At 41.0% G+C, this 19658-nt stretch overlaps 1 protein-coding gene across 1 annotated transcript; it reads right to left on the bottom strand.

The window, feature by feature from the left end:
• Positions 1 to 16988: 16988 nt before the first annotated feature.
• On the bottom strand, positions 16989 to 19424 carry LOC123426092 (histone-lysine N-methyltransferase family member SUVH2-like). Its single transcript, XM_045109867.1, has one exon. It carries the CDS (start codon positions 19225 to 19227, stop codon positions 17203 to 17205), a length of 2025 nt encoding a protein of 674 aa, XP_044965802.1. The 5' UTR covers positions 19228 to 19424; the 3' UTR covers positions 16989 to 17202.
• Positions 19425 to 19658: the final 234 nt, after the last annotated feature.

Here is a 19658-nt window from a genome sequence, read left to right as displayed (position 1 = left end):
CGACAACTTTAGTCTTTTCCATACCACAGTTCGTATGGTGTTGTCTCAACGGATTCTGATGGTGCCCTATGTAAAGTGAATGCATCTGTCTCTAATGCATACCCCCAAAACGATAACAACAAATTGGTAAGAGACATCATAGATCGCACCATCTCTAATAAAGTACGATTACGATGTTCGGACACACCATTACGATGTGGTGTTCCACGGGGTGTCAACTGTGAAACAATTCCACATTGTCTTAAGTGAGCACCAAACTCAAAACTCAAATACTCACCCCCACGATCAGACCGTAGGAACTTGATCTTCTTGTTACGATGATTTTCGACTTCACTCTGAAATTGCTTGAACTTTTCAAATGTTTCAGACTTGTGCTTCATCAAGTAGACATAACCATATCTACTCAAATTGTTAGTGAAGGTGAGAAAATAACGATATCCGCCGCGCGCCTCCACACTCATCGGACCACACACATCGGTATGTATGATTTCCAACAAGTCACTTGCACGCTCCATTGTTCCGGAGAACGGAGTATTAGTCATCTTGCCCATGAGGCATGGTTCGCACGTGTCAAGTGAATCAAAGTCAAGTGACTCCAAAAGTCCATCGGTATGGAGTTTCTTCATGCGCTTTACACCAATATGACCTAAGCGGCAGTGCCATAAAAACATAGCGCTATCATTGTTAACTCTAACTCTTTTGGTCTCAATTTTATGTATATGTGTATTATCGTTATCAAGATTCAATATGAACAATCCTCTCACATTGGGTGCATGACCATAAAAGATATTACTCATAGAAATAGAACAACCATTATTCTTTGACTTAAACGAGTAACCGTCTTGCAATAAACAAGACCCAGATATAATGTTCATGCTTAACGCAGGCACTAAATAAAATTTATTTAAGTTCATAACTAATCATGATGGTAACTGAAGTGAAACTCTGCCGACGGCGATTGCATCAACCTTGGAACAATTTCCCACGTGCATCGTCACTTCATCCTTCTCCAGCCTTCGCTTATTCCGCAGTTCCTGTTTCGAGTTGCAAATATGAGCAACAGAACCGGTATCGAATACCCAGGCACTACTACGAGAGCTGGTTAAGTACACATCAATAACATGTATATCTAATATACCTGATTTTTCCTTGGCCGCCTTCTTATCAGCCAGATACTTGGGGCAGTTGCGCTTCGAGTGACCCATACCCTTGCAATAATAGCACTCCGTTTCAGGCTTAGGTCCAGCTTTGGGCTTCTTCGTCGGATTGGCAACAGGCTTGCCGCTCTTCTTTGAATTACCCTTCTTTCCTTTGTCGTTTCTCTTGAAACTAGTGGTCTTATTCACCATCAACACTTGATGCTCTTTACGGAGTTCTGACTCTGCGACTTTCAGCATCGCAAATAACTCGCTGGGTGACTTGTTAATCCCTTGCATGTTATAGTTCAACACAAAGCTCTTATAGCTTGGTGGCACTGATTGAAGAATTATGTCAGTGATATCCTCTTGCGGGAGTTCAATCCCCAGCTCAGCTAGACGGTTTGAGTACCCAGACATTTTGAGCACATGTTCAGTGACAGACGAATTCTCCTCCATCTTGCAAACATAGAATTTATCAGAGGTCTCATACCTCTTGATCCGGGCATTCTTCTGAAAGATAAACTTCAACTCCTGGAACATCTCATATGCTCCATGACGCTCAAAGCGACGTTGAAGTCCCGGCTCTAAGCCATACAAGACTGCACATTGAACTATTGAGTAATCCTCCTTGCGTGCTAACCAAGCGTTCTTAGCATCTTGGTCAGCCGCGGTGGGTGGTTCATCTCCTAGTGCAACATTAAGAACATAATCCTTCTTCCCAGCTTGCAGGAGCAACTTAAGATTATGAGCCCAGTCTACAAAGTTGCTTCCATCATCTTTCAACTTAGCTTTCTCTGTGAACGTATTAAAATTCAGGGTGACTGTCGCGTGAGCCATTGATCTACAACACAAATATTTTCAAAGTGGACTTAGACTATGTTCAAGATAATTAGAGTTTAACTAATCAAATTACTTGCTAAACTCCCACTCAAAAAGTACATCTCTCTAGTCATTTGAGTGGTACACGATCCAATTTCACTAGCTCAAGTCCGATCATCACGTGAGTTGAGGATAGTTTCACTAGTAAGCATCTCTATGCTAATCATATCGACTATACGATTCATGCTCGACCTTTCGGTCTCACGTGTTCCGAGGCCATGTCTGCACATGCTAGGCTCGTCAAGCTTAACCCGAGTGTTCCGCGTGTGCAACTGTTTTGCACCCGTTGTATGTGAACGTTGAGTCTATCACACCCGATCATCACGTGGTGTCTCGAAACGACGAACTGTAGCAACGGTGCATAGTCGGCGAGAACACAATTTCGTCTTGAAATTTTAGTGAGAGATAACCTCATAATGCTACCGTCGTTCTAAGCAAAATAAGGTGCATAAAAGGATTAACATCACATGCAATTCATAAATGACATGATATGGCCATCATCATGTGCTTCTTGATCTCCATCACCAAAGCACCGGCACGATCTTCTTGTCACCGGCGCCACACCATGATCTCCATAATCATGATCTCCATCAACGTGTCGCCATCGGAGTTGTCGTGCTACTTATGCTATTACTACTAAAGCTACATCCTAGCAATATAGTAAACGCATCTGCGAACACAAACGTTAGTTTAAAGACAACCCTATGTCTCTTGCCGGTTGTCGTACCATCGACGTGCAAGTCGATATTAACTATTACAACATGATCATCTCATACATCCAATATATCACATCATGTCATTGGCCATATCATATCACAAGCATACCCTACAAAAACAAGTTAGACGTCCTCTAATTGTTGTTGCATGTTTTACGTGGCTGCTATGGGTATCTAGTAGATCGCATCTTACTTACGCAAAAACCACAACGGAGATGTGCAAATTGCTATTTAACCTCTCCAAGGACCGCCTCGGTCAAAATCAATTCAACTAAAGTTAAAGAAACCGACACCCGCCAGTCATCTTTATGCAACGAGGTTGCATGTCAAGCGATGAAACCAGTCTTTCGTAAGCATACGAATAATGTCGGTTCGGGCCGCTTCAATCCAACAATACCGCCGAATCGAGAAAAGACTAAGGAGGGCAGCAAATCGAACATCACCGTCCACAAAATCCTTTGTGTTCTACTTGAGATTACATCTACGCATGAACCTAGCTCATGATGCCACTGTTGGAGAACATCGCATGGGAAACAAAAAAATTCCTAAGCGCGCGAAGACCTATCATGGTGATGCCCATCTACGAGAGGAGATTTGGATATACGTACCCTTGTAAATCGCACAACAGGAAGCGTTAAGAAATGCGGTTGATGTAGTGGAACATCCTCACATCCCTCGATCTGCCCCACGAACCGTCCCACGAACCGTCCCGCGATCCGTCCCACGATCCGCTCCGATCTAGTGCCAAACGGATGGCACTTCCGCGTTTAGCACACATACAGCTCGACGATGATCTCGGCCTTCTTGATCCAGCAAGAAAGACAGAGAAGTAGATGAATTCTCCGGCAGCGTGACGGTGCTCCGGTGGTGGTGAAGGATCTACTCCTGCAGGGCTCCGCCCGAGCTCCGCGGAAATACGATCTAGAAGTAAAACTATCGTGTCTAGATCTAAATTGCACGTGGCAAAGTTGTCTCAAATCAGCCCTAAATCACCACTATATATAGGAGGGAGGGGGAGGGGACTTGCCTTGAGGGCCAAGCCCCCAAGATACATCGGTCAAGAGGAGGAGGAGGAGTCCTACTCCAATCCTAGTCCAACTAGGATTGGAAAGTGGAGTCCTTCTCTTCCTTCCCACCTTTTCTCTTTTTTTGTTTCTTTGGTTTTTCTCTTATGGCGCATAGGCCTTATTGGGATGTCCCACCAGCCCACTAAGGGCTGGTGCGCCACCCATAACTCTTTTGGGCTTCCCCTGAGAGGGTTGCCGCCCTCTCAGTGAACTTCCGGAACCCATTCGTCACTCCCGGTACATTCCCGGTAATGCCTGAAAACTTTCCGGTAACCAAATGAAGTCATACTATATATCAATCTTCGTCTCCGGACCATTCCGGAAACCCTCGTGACTTCCGTGATCTCATCCGGGACTCCGAACAACATTCGGTAACCACACATATAACTCAACTATACTAAAACATCGCCGAACCTTAAGTGTGTAGACCCTGCGGGTTCGAGAACTATGTAGACATGCCCCGAGAGACTCCTCGATCAATATCCAATAGCGGGACCTGGATGCCCATATTGGATCCTACATATTATCCGAAGATCTTATCGGTTGGACCTTAGTGTCAAGGATTCATATAATCCCGTATGTCATTCCCTTTGTCCTTCGGTATATTACTTGCCCGAGATTCGATGGTCGGTATCCGCATACCTATTTCAATCTCGTTACCGGCAAGTCTCTTTACTCGTTCCGTAATACAAGATCCCGTGACTTACACTTAGTCAGATTGCTTGCAAGGCTTGTGTGTGATGTTGTATTACCGAGTGGGCCCCGAGATACCTCTCCGTCACACAGAGTGACAAATCCCAGTCTTGATCCATAGTAACTCAAAGGACACCTTCAGAGATACCTGTAGAGCACCTTTATAGTCACCCGGTTACATTGTGACGTTTGATACACACAAGGCATTCCTCCGGTGCCAGTGAGTTATATGATCTCATGGTCATAGGAACAAATACTTGACACGCAGAAAACTATAGCAATAAAACGACACGATCAATATGCTACGTTCATAGTTTGGGTCTAGTCCATCACACGATTCTCCTAATGATGTGATCCAGTTATCAAGCAATAACACTTTGCACGTAGCCAGAAAACCTTGACTATCCTTGATCAAATGGCTAGCCAACTAGAGGCTTGCTACGGTCATTGTTATGTCTATGTATCCACACATGTATCTATGTTTTCATTCAATATAATTATAGCATGAATAATAAAAAATTATCTTCAAACAAGGAATATAATAATAACTATTTATCATTGCCTCTAGGGCATATTTCCAACACCTTCATCCCCCTCCTTGCTCTCTCTTCGCCTATCACATATAGCATAGGATCAAAACATCCAAGCGTGGAGGGAAAATTGCCGAGGAGTACATTGACGAGAAGGAGCAAAGGATCAAAACAGCCAAGTCGAGTTCCTCTAGGTACGTAATTTTTTAGATCTTCCACTTCTCTAGAAGTTGAATATTTATTAGATTAGGATCATCTGGTTCAGGTACACTATCAAGTTGCAAATGAAGAACGGCAGTTGACATACTACCAGGTAATCACAATCTAATAGACACTTCAATTCATTGTAAACCTAATCAAGCAATCCTATTAGGTGGGCTATAGCTCACAAACTGTAATCCCAAGTAGCCTCATTAGAAATAATAATATTACAAGCTGCCAACTATCACAAATATATATATTAAATTAGATCTCGGTGACTAATTAGGAATAAGGTTTGAAATAAAATTGAACATTTAATTCCAGTGTTGTAGTGAAAGATTTAATCCTTAGGCATGTTTTCATTACTGTCATAATTCAAACCATAATAGATTCTCCTATCAAGTACACAAATAAGTAAATGATAGGAGAATATATTTTATTTCTTAACTCAGCAGCACTACCTCTAGGTTAGCTCAGATGCCGCGCATCTGAAAGGAGGTGGTAAAAGGATTGATCCTGGAAAAAAAATCTCAACACAATCCACAAAAAAGTTAGTCATAAATATTCTGAAGATATAGGCTGATTACGCTTAAGCAACAACCACCACCATAGGAAATGAAATTATCATGTAATAACAGAGAGATACAAAGACACTGCATAATGCTGAAGATGAAAAAACCATTGAACCACTCAAACAAATATATAACAATCACACAAATTATGGTGAGGAAGGTTAAGAAAAACAGGAGTCTTGTTAATGTCCAGGTTGACAATTATAGAGTCATTAATACCAATGCAACAAAGATTAGCAAGTGCGGTCTTAATTTATAGAAGGACAACTATAGTAACAACACATGCTTAAGAGATTTTATGTTTCTTAACCTGCACACCAATCGAATCTAACAGTGGTTAACCAGCACAGATCGAACGAGAATCCAAGGACGGGATCTACCAATAGAAGCAGCACCTGCAAACCATGGACCAGGCCACAACAAAAGCAATGTCAAAATAACAACTTGTAAAATGCCCGTGTATTGGTACGGGCTACAATGCATACAAATGAATTAAACAAATAATTAAGGTCATTTTCAAAATCGAAACTCATTTCTCCCTTATATGTCAGGGTATTTCCAAACATCAAACGGGCACAATGCTTCAACTTTTGTGCAAAACATAATGACTATCTTTGTCGTTGGTAGCAATTCATGACCGAACCTTCACCCTCTCGAGTGACCTACTTAGCATAAATGCACCATTTAGACAACTTGACAACACTTCACATGACAATTGAAAATCAAGACTAATTTGAAATAAAAATAGCGCTGGTGCGTACCTTATCTTCATGAACATCTAACATGTGACCGCACCATGTTACATCAGTGGTGCTTCTATAGGTGAACTAAAATACATTGATAGTACCAAATGAATCGGTGCTTCTCCTCAGTCAATAAACAATGTAGCAATTCTCCCTCTCTCCCTCCCTCCTTCTCCCTCTCCGCCTCTCCCCCGCTCTACAACATCACAAAGTCTCCCCCTCTATTTCTTAGCTATACCGGTAAAAGTGACTAGTAGCGGCAACAACACCTTAGAGTGAAGAATCTCATCTCATCTCTATTTTTTTGTCACACATCTCTCTCCCATTGGGATCTCTTTGTCATTCCATGTTCCATGTATTTAAAAATAACAATATTTGATATCTTCATCAGTAAATAAATAGTAAAAAAGCAGAGGACCGAACTAAAAAAATTTGGAATGAACATAATTTTACCACTTCCAAAAAATTAACACTTAATTTTAACTCTACGAGCATGAAGTAAAATTATTACTATAGGATACTGGAGACAAATGGCTTTGTAAAGGGTTTCATGCACTCTTGTTGATTTGTAAGTACCTAAAGAAAACTATCATATAACAAGTGTATAGTACCTAAAGATGGATTCATAAGACTACTGATATCAACGATATTTGTTGCAATTTACCTGCATCTAACAGGTGGCCTTGAAGTGCCTACATCAAAATCCGAAACTGGAGGATGATTTGTGTTGGAGAAATTTCGCTCCTCAGCCTAGATCGATTAAAAAGTTCAAAATCCGAATGTGGAGGTTCATTTTAGCTCGAAGTGGTAGGTAACTTACTCTTGGCGGGCGGTCCGGAGGACGGCGAGGACATCACGTAGGGGTTAGAGCCCGTGGACGCCACGACCGGCGGCGGCGGGGCGCGAGGTCCTCTAGGGACATGCGATGGTATGCCAACTGCGGCGCGACTGTCGTGTGGGCATAAGGAGGAGGAGTAATCGGGGACGGGAAGAGAGATCTGAGATGAGGGAGACAGTGGGCACAGTTGATGGCTGCAAGAGGGACGTGGTGGTTGGGGTCGCGACACAGCGATGCAATGAATCGCGTGATAACACGCGTGGATTTCGAAACCAGGACATGGAAATCGACCGGCCTCTGCCGGTAGAGTAGAAGGAGGAAGAGGGAAATCACGGAGAGCTCTCAGTCGCTTCCGGCACCATCGTGTGGGAGAGGACTGGAGGGGACGGGAGACGAGTGGGGCGGCTGTGTCCGCATCTGGCTGCCGCCGGATGGGTGGAGGGGAAGGGATGAGAGGGGGGCGTGGTGGGAGACGAAGTGAGTGGAGTGGATAAGGAGTGAGTCTACGAGCGATTAGGGTTCGATAGGAAACAGAGAGAGTGATGTTGAGGGAGTCGGGGCTCGTTGGGTCGTGCAGTGAAGTATTTTAGAACATTGTTGGGTCGTGCTGGATAGCCAATTTGAGCCTTGAATCAACAAATTAGCTCTATAAATAATGCCCAAAATGTTTTAAATAATAAAAAATGCCTAAAAAAAACTCACAGAAAAAAATATAGATTAAAAGTTGTCTAAAAAACATTTATATTATAATTGGAATATACAAATTATTTTTTAAACTTATTAGATATATTCATAGTATCAAAAAATAACAACTCTCAAAGAATAAACCGAATATAGTTGTTTTACATTGGATCGCTTAGCCTATATAAATATTTAAATGATTTAAGAAATTTCAGAATAATGCTTATTTAAATATGAACATTATAGTTGGTTGTTTGCTCCAAGAGAAATGCAATGCGTTTTTTAATAATATGAAAAAAAATGTTTCTACAAAATAAAACAGTTGTGTTAGTTTACATTTTATTATATATTATTATATATGTTTATATGATGCAATATAAAATATCGTTTATATTTCATTATAGATAGAAAGTGATGGGTTCTGACATATGCACTGGTGTAACGATGATGGACCAGACTGAAGCATCACGAGAAGAGGTGCGTATAGTTAATCCTTCTTCGTATGTATGTTACTCATGATAATACAAAAGGTTTATTATTTTCAGAATATAGGAGACATAGATATGGATTTTGGACATTCACGGAAATAATCCATCGACATGGTTTCTGATGCGGCATATCTAAAAGGGGCCGAGTATGGACCCAATTATTTACAACACAATGACGTGGAACCTTTGATATCTCATAAAAAACAAAAAGTAATGTCAATTTGAATATTAGCACAGAAGGTATTTGTCAGGGTAATTAGCAATATTTACTTCTTCATATTGCCTTTTTATTCAAGTATTTTGGCTCATATTTTATACTAACTTGGTTCATTGTTGTATCGTAATGACAGACTATGTTTGTACCCCTAGAGATGTTACAGTCATTGAATCAATCATGTCTGCCCTCAAAAAAACCAAGTTCGTGGACATTGGAGATGCCTTGTTATCAATTGATGATTTAGAATGCCTTATGAGAGATGATATGTTCTTGCACGATGGTGTAAGGCCAATTGCATCACGTTGGACTTAGTAATTAATATGAACCATGTGTAATATCTATTACTCTAATAAATTATAAACTTGGAATTACACATGATAAATGCTTATATATATTGTATGCTTGCCCGCGACCATCTACGAGAAAGGATGGGTGAAAAGGTATATATTATTAGTACCTTTGTATCTGGGCAGATGAAAGAAGGCGGAGAAAAAGACATATGCCCATCAAAATATCGTCACATCGTACAAAATGTTAATACTTATGTACAACAAGATATGGTTAGTCTCGCCTCAATATACAAGCATATAATGATGTTTTTTTAAATGAATCCATTTATATTATAATTTATATCTAATTGTGCATGCAACTTATATGATGTTTACACCAGCTATTCATTCCGATTAACATCCCAAGGTACCATTGGTATCTAGCAATTGTCAATGCCAAAAGACATGAAATTCAAGTACTGGACTCACTTGGTGCTAAGGAAAAACGGATTGAACTTGGCACTGCGATAACTATCTATTATTCTTGATCCTTTTGACATAAGTTTTGTTTATATTAATCCCTAATGTTTATTTACACGTATAAAACAGTTACTAGGACTTGAAAAACGTATGAAACTTGGAGAACAGAGTTCAAACTTTAAAAGAGATCATAAATGGCTTATCTAAATGTTACAAAATGGAAGGTTGTAGAACAGTTTCAGGAGGCAACACAAATGGATGGGTAAGTGTTCATCACAAACTGAAAATTATTATGGTTGCTACTCATGAACACAAAGTATCATTTAATGGATAATATTTATAGTAAAATAACGTATTGTATGTATTACTTGATACAAGATTATTTGATTCTTCTTGGTGATATTCTAAAGCATTATTTTATAATATTATAGCGCATCATGTGGATTATTCATGTTAAATTATATGGAATATTGGACAAAAGATGCACTATCTCATGAGTTCACCGAGGTATTCATTTTCATACATTGTCCCATTAAAAAATCTCAATATATCATATCGAATATGATTTTTTCTAATATTTTCAGGAGGATATGAAACACTTCCGACAAAAATTAGTTGTTATTTTGCTTGATTCAGAACTGAATAAACTAAAAGGATGCCCGTTATACAGCCAATTTGATGATGAAGTTGTCTTACTTAATTCCGATATTGAGATCCTGGATAATCCGCCAGACAGAATCGAAGACAAACGTCCTACCCCAATCCCCGTCATGGCCACTGATCAACGTGATTTACTTGCCGAGCTATGCAACTACATCATGTCGATCGATGATGCTCAATCTTTGGAGTAAGAATCATTCATATTTAGTATTACGTAATATAAAAGTATATTTTATTATTATTCTTACCATCCATTTTGCAGGAAGGAATGGGTCCGAACCTCGACACCTGGTCCAATGTCCTTAACTCTCAAAAAAATTCAAGGCATACTTAACATGGAGCAAAGTATGGACAATGATTGCTTCAACATTGCCGTGCGTATGCTTGCATGTGACGAGGGAGTATTGTTTACACACCCTCCTATACACTACATGGATATGCGCTTTTGTGTAAGTTGTCATAATTATTTATTCATTTCCATTAGTATCAACACGTGAAATAATAATTACTTTTGTACCCAGTCCATGATGCTGGAGTCAACACGAGGTCAAAAGTTTTGCGAGAAGGAAACTATTCAGACGTTGGGATTATTGTTTGATGGCTGGCCTGGGATTGACAACAACGTGTCATCGTGCAACATGATAGGTATTGTATTTTGTCTATTATTTTCATGGCTTATTGTTGCTCCTAATTGCTACCACCTGTAGATTTTTCTTCCGTATGCATACATGGGCTTATACATCTTGTACATCATCGACAAAGAGGCACATCGTGTATGCATTATGGACCCTATTCATACATCACAGTCGTTAAAGAATAAAAATTTGAGGCACGTAGTGACGTTAAAAAGTTTTGCGAGGGAATTCAAAGATGCACTCGAAATAAAGCAACCCGGCGGGAATTCCGATATATCTAAATGGCAACGTTTATTTCCGTCTGGTATTCCAACGACCACAGACGGGTAATGAATTCATAATATAAATATTTAATTATGTTATCACTTTATTTTATATAGTATTGATTTAGGAAATTGCAGAGATGCGTCTGGCTATTTTGTTTTCCATTTTATGCTCTTGTGGAACGGTAAAGAACTTATCAAGCCGATTTGCACAGTGAATATTGTCCATTACATGTTTGAAGACATTCAACGTGAAATTTTTGTGTTCACTACACATATTTATTGTGCAGGATGGGTATGAGTTGAGGAAATAATTTTTATTATACTTGCTAAAACATCATGGGAATGAAGCTAGAGACAATCTTCCTGATATTGTGCGAGAATTTATTAAGGGCATCAAGTAGATCTTAATAATTTGTAATGGATTTAGTTTGACCATCGCTCAATTTGTTTCGTGGACATGTCATCAATTTGTTTTATTGTTATGACTTTTCATTGGAAGTAAAGTGGACTTTTATTATTAAGTAATTGTGCTAATGTTATATAGTCTCTACATATAAAAAGTGGCATGCATTACCTTTGTATAACTTATAAAATATTGTAAGTGCCCGTGACAACGCACGGGCATTCTACTAGTATTATATGGTTGCGACGTTAAAAAAATTATGATGTCCAAGATTGTGATATTATGTGGTCTTATCAGTTGTTCATATGTTTCACAATGGCACACAGGTGAATCCAAGTAAATGCAGGTGGTGGGTATTAGGACTGGTAGAGCTATGATAGTGGGCGGGCCCTGATTCAGAATTTCAACCTCTTGGACGGGAGATGGGTAGTGTATGAATACAAAAGGTGTAGCTTCAAGCAGTGGGATCACAAGGTGTGTGGGATGGGTCGTCGTTCTCCCTTGGTGCATCTGCAGTCACAAAGTCTGAAGAATGCTTCCATGGTAGGCTGGTAGCGACGTCTCGATTCAGGTATGCTCTGTCCATTTCAGTGTCAATCCACCACTAATTATATGTATGCACAGACTAGTGAACACTGCAGGATGCTACATCTTTGGAGGCGTCAGTCAATCGACGAGTCGAACCTGAACCGGCGAGGAGCCCACACTCAGTGCTTTCTTCCCTATGTGATTAAGTGAGTGGTGTTCGGGAAGATTGGTAGCTGCAAACGATCAACGTTAGTCCAGAATCTTAATGCAGTCAGCCCACAACGTCCATCTCCTTTTGATCCATGGTAACGGTAATTAATGGAATTACAAGGGCAGCGTCTGACCTGTGGCCATAGTCCATAAATAGCAACCGTTATACCTGTGCCAAGACCACATCGTGCACATATTACGATATAAACTTGCGGTATAGATTCCAGGATCACTGCGACTCAGGCTCACATTTGTACTTTCGCCGAGAATAATCACTGTTTTACTTGTACTGCTTGTAAAATATGCACACGGAGTGTATTTTTTAGGTTAGTTTATACAAATCTCCTAACAATCTTCTCAATGATAAAAAGTATGTATATATTTCGAGCTAGCTACAGAGTCAAGCTTTTTCATCATATAGAGCGTTTACTTTATGACCATAGTATCAGCATCATTATTAATACGTACTCCCTCCGTTTCTAAATATAAGTCTTTTAAGCGATTTCACTAAGGGTCTACATACAGAGCAAAATGATTGAATCTATATTCTAAAGTATGTCTATATACATCCATATGTAATTCACTAATGAAATCTCTACAAAGACTTATATTTAAGAACGGAGGGAGTACTTCGTATTTACAAAGTTACCGTTGTAAATATGCACATTTGGACTTTTCATTTATACAACATCTCCTAATGAAGGATAGAAAACATACCTCTGTTTTGGAAGGATACCATAACTTCTTCATCAAACAAATTATTTTTTGTGACCACAATATCAGTATCATCATTGATGTTTATTTACAAAGTTACTACTCCCTCCATCACAGTATATTGGACGTATCTCCAAAACGATAATTTTCACAATTAGAAGGAAATAAGACGCATGGCATTAATTAGCCTACTAATTGGGGTGTTTTGAAAACCATCTCCACCAATCATGCGAGGAAGTCGTTCGTTTAGTGAACAGGGGTTAGTAATGCGTCAGTTTTACGATTAATTAGGCGCTTCTACAGCTCGTCGGCTCAATTTTTCCTACCAATAGAAAAACATCTTGGTTCCAGAGCCCTGTGAGATACGTCCAATATACTGTGATGGAGGGAATACTCCTAAACATGCATGCGGAATATTTTAATTATTACAAGATGTCCTATTGAAGGATAACTTATATAACTCTGGTTTAAAGGGCTCGTTACTTTTATATTTCCATTATATTGGTCTCATTTTGAATCCAGTTAACTTAAAGTGTTTTGTGTCTCACCCCACATTTAATTCACGGAGATAAGAGAAAGTAAATTAATGGTCATGCATGCGTTTTTTTCTACATGTGCCATGCAAGGCCAATGAAAGGAATGGTGCTAGGCTTATTGATTCGGAAATCGAAAATGTGAAAAATATTTTATTAACTAGTTAAAACTAGTGTCATCTATTCACAATCTACGTCAGTTCATGAGATTTCATATTTGAGCACTATAAACCGAAAGAGAGGGAGTATCAAAGTATATGTTCTTGTAGTATACGACATTGTTGTCTGTGTTAGTAACCCAACATCTGCTTGATTGTTTTGCTTAGTTGTGTCAACGGAAAACTAAGAGAGCCCTTTTCATTTTATTATCCTCGCATATTAATCCATATGCATATTATCCTCGCATATTAATCCATACGCACACAGATGCACACAGATTCATATTTTTTGAGAAAACGCAAAACACTTTTTTAAGAAAACGCAAAAAACCTTTGTGTTTCATTGTATTAAAAAGAAAGGGGGGTTACATCCTCCTAAGAGGCCAGTTCTGCATCGTTACATGGAGATCAGTGGACGTCCCAGGATGGTGGCAAGGCAACCCTGAGCCCTTGGGCACCGACCCTTGCCCAGCATCTGGACTCATCCTTGATCGTGTCAACTAGCTCATCGAGCGATGGGGTTACATAATAAAAAAACGCACGCATTTCTATGCTTTCAGATCATCCAAGGCACCAAGAGCCTGGGCAATTAAAAACACAGATTTATATTTTCAAGAAAACGCAAAAAGCCTTTGCGTTTCATTGTATTCAAAAGGAAGGGGGTTACATCCTTCTAAGAGGCCAGTTATGCAACGTTACATGAAGATCAGTGGACGTCCCAGGATGGTGGCAAGGCAACCCTGAGCCCTTGGGCATGGGCCCTTGCCCAGCATCTAGACTCAACCTTGATCATGTCAACTAGCTCATCGAGCGATGGAGTTACATGATCAAAAACGCACGCGTTTCTATGCTTTCAGATCATCCAAGGCATCAAGAGCCTAGGCAAGTAAAAACACAGATTTATATGTGTCCAGCTAGCCGGCAACGATGGCAATAACCTACTTATTATAATTGTATTTGTACGATTAGTATTTTTGCTAATTAGTTCGATAGTGTATTTGTATGATTAGTATTTTTGCTAATTATTAGTTCTTATCTAATCAGTGTGGATGAGAGAAATAGGCATCAACATTGATGATTAAGCTGATTTGCATGGGCCTTGACTTGGAAAATGATGTAAATTAGGAATTTGTGTCTATGGTTTTATACCCCCCCCCCCCCCCCCCCAAGTGTCCTTAAATTCTGATTTGCAAGCTGATTGCAAGGGCCTCATTTATACCTCTCAAGTGCCCTAAATTCTAGCACTCTATTTATTCTGAAGTATGTCTAAATCCTAAATTTGTACCGATGTATTTGTGTTTTATTCATGTTAAATGTTTTTTTTAAAATTATATGCCAAATTGATGGTTTTCAAATTGTGCTCACTGATTTCATGTGTAAGCTAGTGCCAGTTTGATTCTGTCATGTAATCTAATTGCACAGCACATCCAAACACAGTTTTGTAACTTGATACCTTTACATGCATGAAACAAACAAAAGAGCAAATTCTCCTATTACACCACGATCCCACTGCTACCTGGTTCCATTACCAGTTTAACAGTCCCGTTTAGAACAGAGTAGAAGCTTGTTTAGTTTTGCGGAAAATGTCAATAGGGCCTAAGGCCAACCATAGAATCTTCTAGATAGTATATGTGGCAAAATCTGGCGTAGTAGAAAGAATATCCAACGATCATCAACACTCCGATTTGCCACCTCTCTACCGTCTGATCTGACTTCATCCAATGGTCGTTATTCAGTTATGCGTACCCTATATAGTTCTGAGCATCGATTTTTCTTTTGCCCAGACCTCCATGAATGTCATTCCATCGCAAATCTTTGCACGCATGCATAACACACATCAATATTTGTTGCCAAAAAAGCTTAGATTTTCCTGAATTGTCTTAGTATTTTTTTGGATTTCACTGTAGCAAATGGTGCATGTAAGCTCACGCTCACAAACTCCATGTACACCGTGAGAAGGCAAGCAATATTATAATAACAGTTTTGCTAAAGCACATCTACATATGTCCTAAGTAATGCACATGTAAGTCATTAGAAGAACCTTCCATTCACTGGACAAGCCATCTTCGGCATCACAAAGAAAAGTGGAATTGTAAATGCTGAACTCCGGACAAGACTGTATGACGGTCAAAATACCAAATGGTGGAAAGTAGACTGCATGCAATCTTAAGTACTCCCTCCGTTCCTAAATACCGAGTATAAGTCTTTTTAGAGGTTCTACTAGAGAATTACATACGGATGTATATAGACATATTTTAGAGTGTAGATTCACTTATTTTACTTCATATGTAATACTCAAATGAAATCTTAAAAAGACTTATATTTAGGAACGGAGGGAGTACAAAGTTGTACTAAACCAGCCTCAGTTAATATGAATAGGAGGGAGTACAATATTTGTCTTGAAAAAACTGTATAAGGTGCCTAGGGAGTATTTCACAATTGGATATTTTTTTATGTAATCCAGTCGAGTAGCTGAAATTATTCTAGTTACAGGCACAGAACCATAATTCATCCCTTTGCTGTTGTTAGGAAAAGTCATAATACTCTGCTGAACTTCAATGGTGCGTCTACTCAACACCCTGAAGTATAAAATCGATTAGCCTAGTCGCTAGCCGTCTAAGAATAGAGTACATAACCCCATTGTCAGTTACTGTGCTGAATGTAGTGAATAATATGGCTATCCCTCAGAAAATGAAGAGAAAATTTCCAGTGGGTCGCCGCTGATGTAAGTGAATAAAGCAACAAAGGGGGTTAGGTACAATCCCCTCCTATCCATATTCATTGTTACAGATTTAGTACTTAGGGGGTAGTATATGTAACAGATATAGCCTTAGTAACTACACATAATTTCTCCCACTTGTCTGTACAAAGCATCTTCTAAACTATATTCCAATCAAGAGTGAACTCTTCAAATAATTAGTGATATACTTTATATATATTGTTGCCATCTCCTAAACAGAAAGCTAGTATAAAGGTTAATTTAGGTGTCCCAACACAATAACTTGAATCTGTCTAGAATAATCCATGTGAATGTGAATCTTGCTCAAGGAACCATGGCAACTGAATCTCTTAACACGCATACTCTTGAACAACAGAAATACATGAATTTTCCATATGGCGGCTCAGCTATTTAATTTAACTGTTTATCGGGCTTATCAATCTCTAGTATAATATGTGTTGCTTATGAAATATTGCGGGCTTGATGGGTCATTGTTACGAAGAAATCTAAATAGGCTTGACCATACATAAGCTAGATACCTCATGATTCTAGAAATAACACATGTAACAGATTTATGATGCTTGGTGGTAGCAGACCAAACCTCGAAGGAAGTTAAGAAACAGAGAAAATCAAACAGGTCACACAGACATAAGATAAGCCGCATATAATGCTGATGAATGACATAAAAAACAACTTTGAAATACAACCATATAAAGCTCAGGACTACGAAATTACAGCAAGGATTGGGAATATTACCAGCAGAGTAACTTCTAGTAGCAATCTCCTCGACGATCCCAAAGAGAAGCATTACGAAAATGTTACACAGGAAAACTAAAGAAGAATTTGCCTTACAGTGGATACTGCTACATGGTTAACTTTCCAACCCATTCATCAATCATTCCATAGTCAATGCTTAGCTCCCTCAAGGGCGGAATGTTCTCCAGGGCAAAGATCATGAGGTGGGGATAAGACACGTTGTAGTGGTCAAACAGCACAAACTGAATAAATACATTGGGACTGCAACTATGGCTGAAATAACAAGCCACGTTCCTTGCCCTTGAGACATCAATCGAAAAGTTCAAGTCTGTTGTGGCAGGATGGTTCGGAGCCACATACTCAGGATATACATCAGAGATATCACCCCAATCTAACCACCTCAAAGGGAACCTGTTCGGATGCACCAAACAATCACCACTGGCTGCCACTATCTCTGACTGCTGATGGGTAAGCACAATCCCACTAAACTCACAAATGAACGTTCCAGACTTAATGAGATCCAGGGACCGAACACCCCACCCAGTTTCCCTTGACCGGAACACCTCAAGCCTATTCTTAAGCCCCTTCTGACTAACCCTGTTGGGGCAGCTAGGTGGGCATTGGCAATATGGGCCACACTCATACAGCAGTGGTTTGCCCCTTAGAAGAACACCAGCTTTATCATACGCAAACTCACCTCCATTCCTTTCTGCACAATAACATCCAATTGAGCAATTATCGATGCACCCACACCCACCACCACCCTCAGCAAACTTCCCTTGAACTGCAGAAGATGGGAATATTGGCCGTGCCAGGTACTCAAATAAAAGTGGGTCCCTATCATCATCAACATCATTATATAGCGCAACTGGCATGATCTCTCGACCCATGGAAATATCAAAGCTCAGGTATCCAGTTGGCCGCATAGATAGTGCATCCACCTTAAGATGTTCAGCTGCACGATAATTCACAGATCCCATGGGCTCCTGCCCTTCAACGCGAATCATTTTATACTTGTAAACACCAAAGCCAGCTTTCCCACGATCGAGCCAGTAGTCAACAACCTTGTAGAGGCCATCGTAGAAGTAGACCTTTCCAACAGGGCTGCGCTTAGACTTGACTGCACGGATTACACGAATTTCAATACCATAGGACATGCTGCGCTCAAGGGCAAGATTGCCGCCCTCAAGCTTCTGGTCGACGCAATGCTTGTGCAGGTTGGGGTCTCGACCACCATGGCCGGTGTACACCAGTACATCACCACGATCATCATCATCTTCATACCCACCAGAAACAATAATAGATGTGGCTATAGGCTCGCCTGAGGCAGACTGCCCTGCTGAGAGATAATCAATCCCGGCCTGCACCTGGCCATGGAGGCCTAGCACACACAGCTCCATGCGGAAGAAGAAGGCATCCCCGACAGCAATCCCAGGTATAGGCCCCACTATGCGGCGGTCGCGGTTGAGCCACAGGTCTCGGTCGGCCATGAGCGCAGCAGCCCGCAGGTCGGCGCGCACGCGACGCCGGTCCACTGAGCCAAGCCCGATGATGCCCGCAAGACCGAGCGCCTCCGCGCGCTCGTCATCCTTCAGGAGCAGGCCGCGTAGCGACTCGAAGGTGATGCGCGCCCGGCGCACCAAATCACGAAAATAGATCTGATCCCGCACGCTAAGTGAGGACACCCGTACCAACTCTGACGACCGCGGACGGCGCTTCTTCGCCGCGGACCCCGACCCAGGCTGCACTGCCGCCGGCGCCGCGGCCTCAGCGGTCGGCGCTGGCACGATCGCCCCGGCCCCCGCTGATAACAGGTAGAGGCTTGCCAATCGGCAGTACTCCGCGAAGAGCGCGTCCTCGTCGGGGTTTGGTGGCAGCGACTGCAGAGGCGTCTGGACCTCAGGCGAAGACAGGTCAGGCGTTGTCGGTGCAACGAACACCGCCGCAACAGCAGCCGTGGCCTGCGGCGGCAGCGGCAGCGGTGGCGGCAGAGGGCCATGCTCAGGAGATGCGGGCTCCGACTTGGGCTCCCTCCTCAGGAACGGCAGGAAGTTGAGGTCAATGGAGTCAGAGGAAAAGGATGAGGACGGCGAGGACAGCTGCGACGACGGCGAGGACTCATCCACCTCCATTGCCCCCAAAAAAGGAAAACCCGGCCTCCGCGTTGTCTTCTAAAACAACGAAACAGGGGATCCCTCGATTCCCAAATTTCTCCACGAGCGCGGCGGAAACGCCGAGGGCGACAAAGTGGCGGATGTGGGGAGGGAGCACGGTGGTGAATTAGTGAAGATGGGGGTGAAGGTAGGGTAGGATTGCGATTGAGGGAGAAGTGTGAAACTGGGCTCGGTTGTTACAGCGTCTCCAACACCCACGGCCGGAAAAATAATGTTTTTTGGTGCGTTGTCTTCTAAAATAACGTTTCAGCGGACATGTAAAAAACCTGAACGCGGCATAAATAGTTGAGGCCCTGTTTGATAACAAAGTAGTAAAAAAACTAAAGTATTAAAAACTGCAGTAACTTTACGTGTAGATAGAAAATATCATGATTTTTAATATAACAACA

Source organism: Hordeum vulgare, chromosome 2H (assembly GCF_904849725.1).
Source record: "Hordeum vulgare subsp. vulgare chromosome 2H, MorexV3_pseudomolecules_assembly, whole genome shotgun sequence".
Taxonomy (NCBI): Eukaryota; Viridiplantae; Streptophyta; class Magnoliopsida; order Poales; family Poaceae; genus Hordeum; species Hordeum vulgare.
Note: the sequence above shows the minus strand (reverse complement) of the source record. Positions and strands in the feature narration are given on the sequence as shown.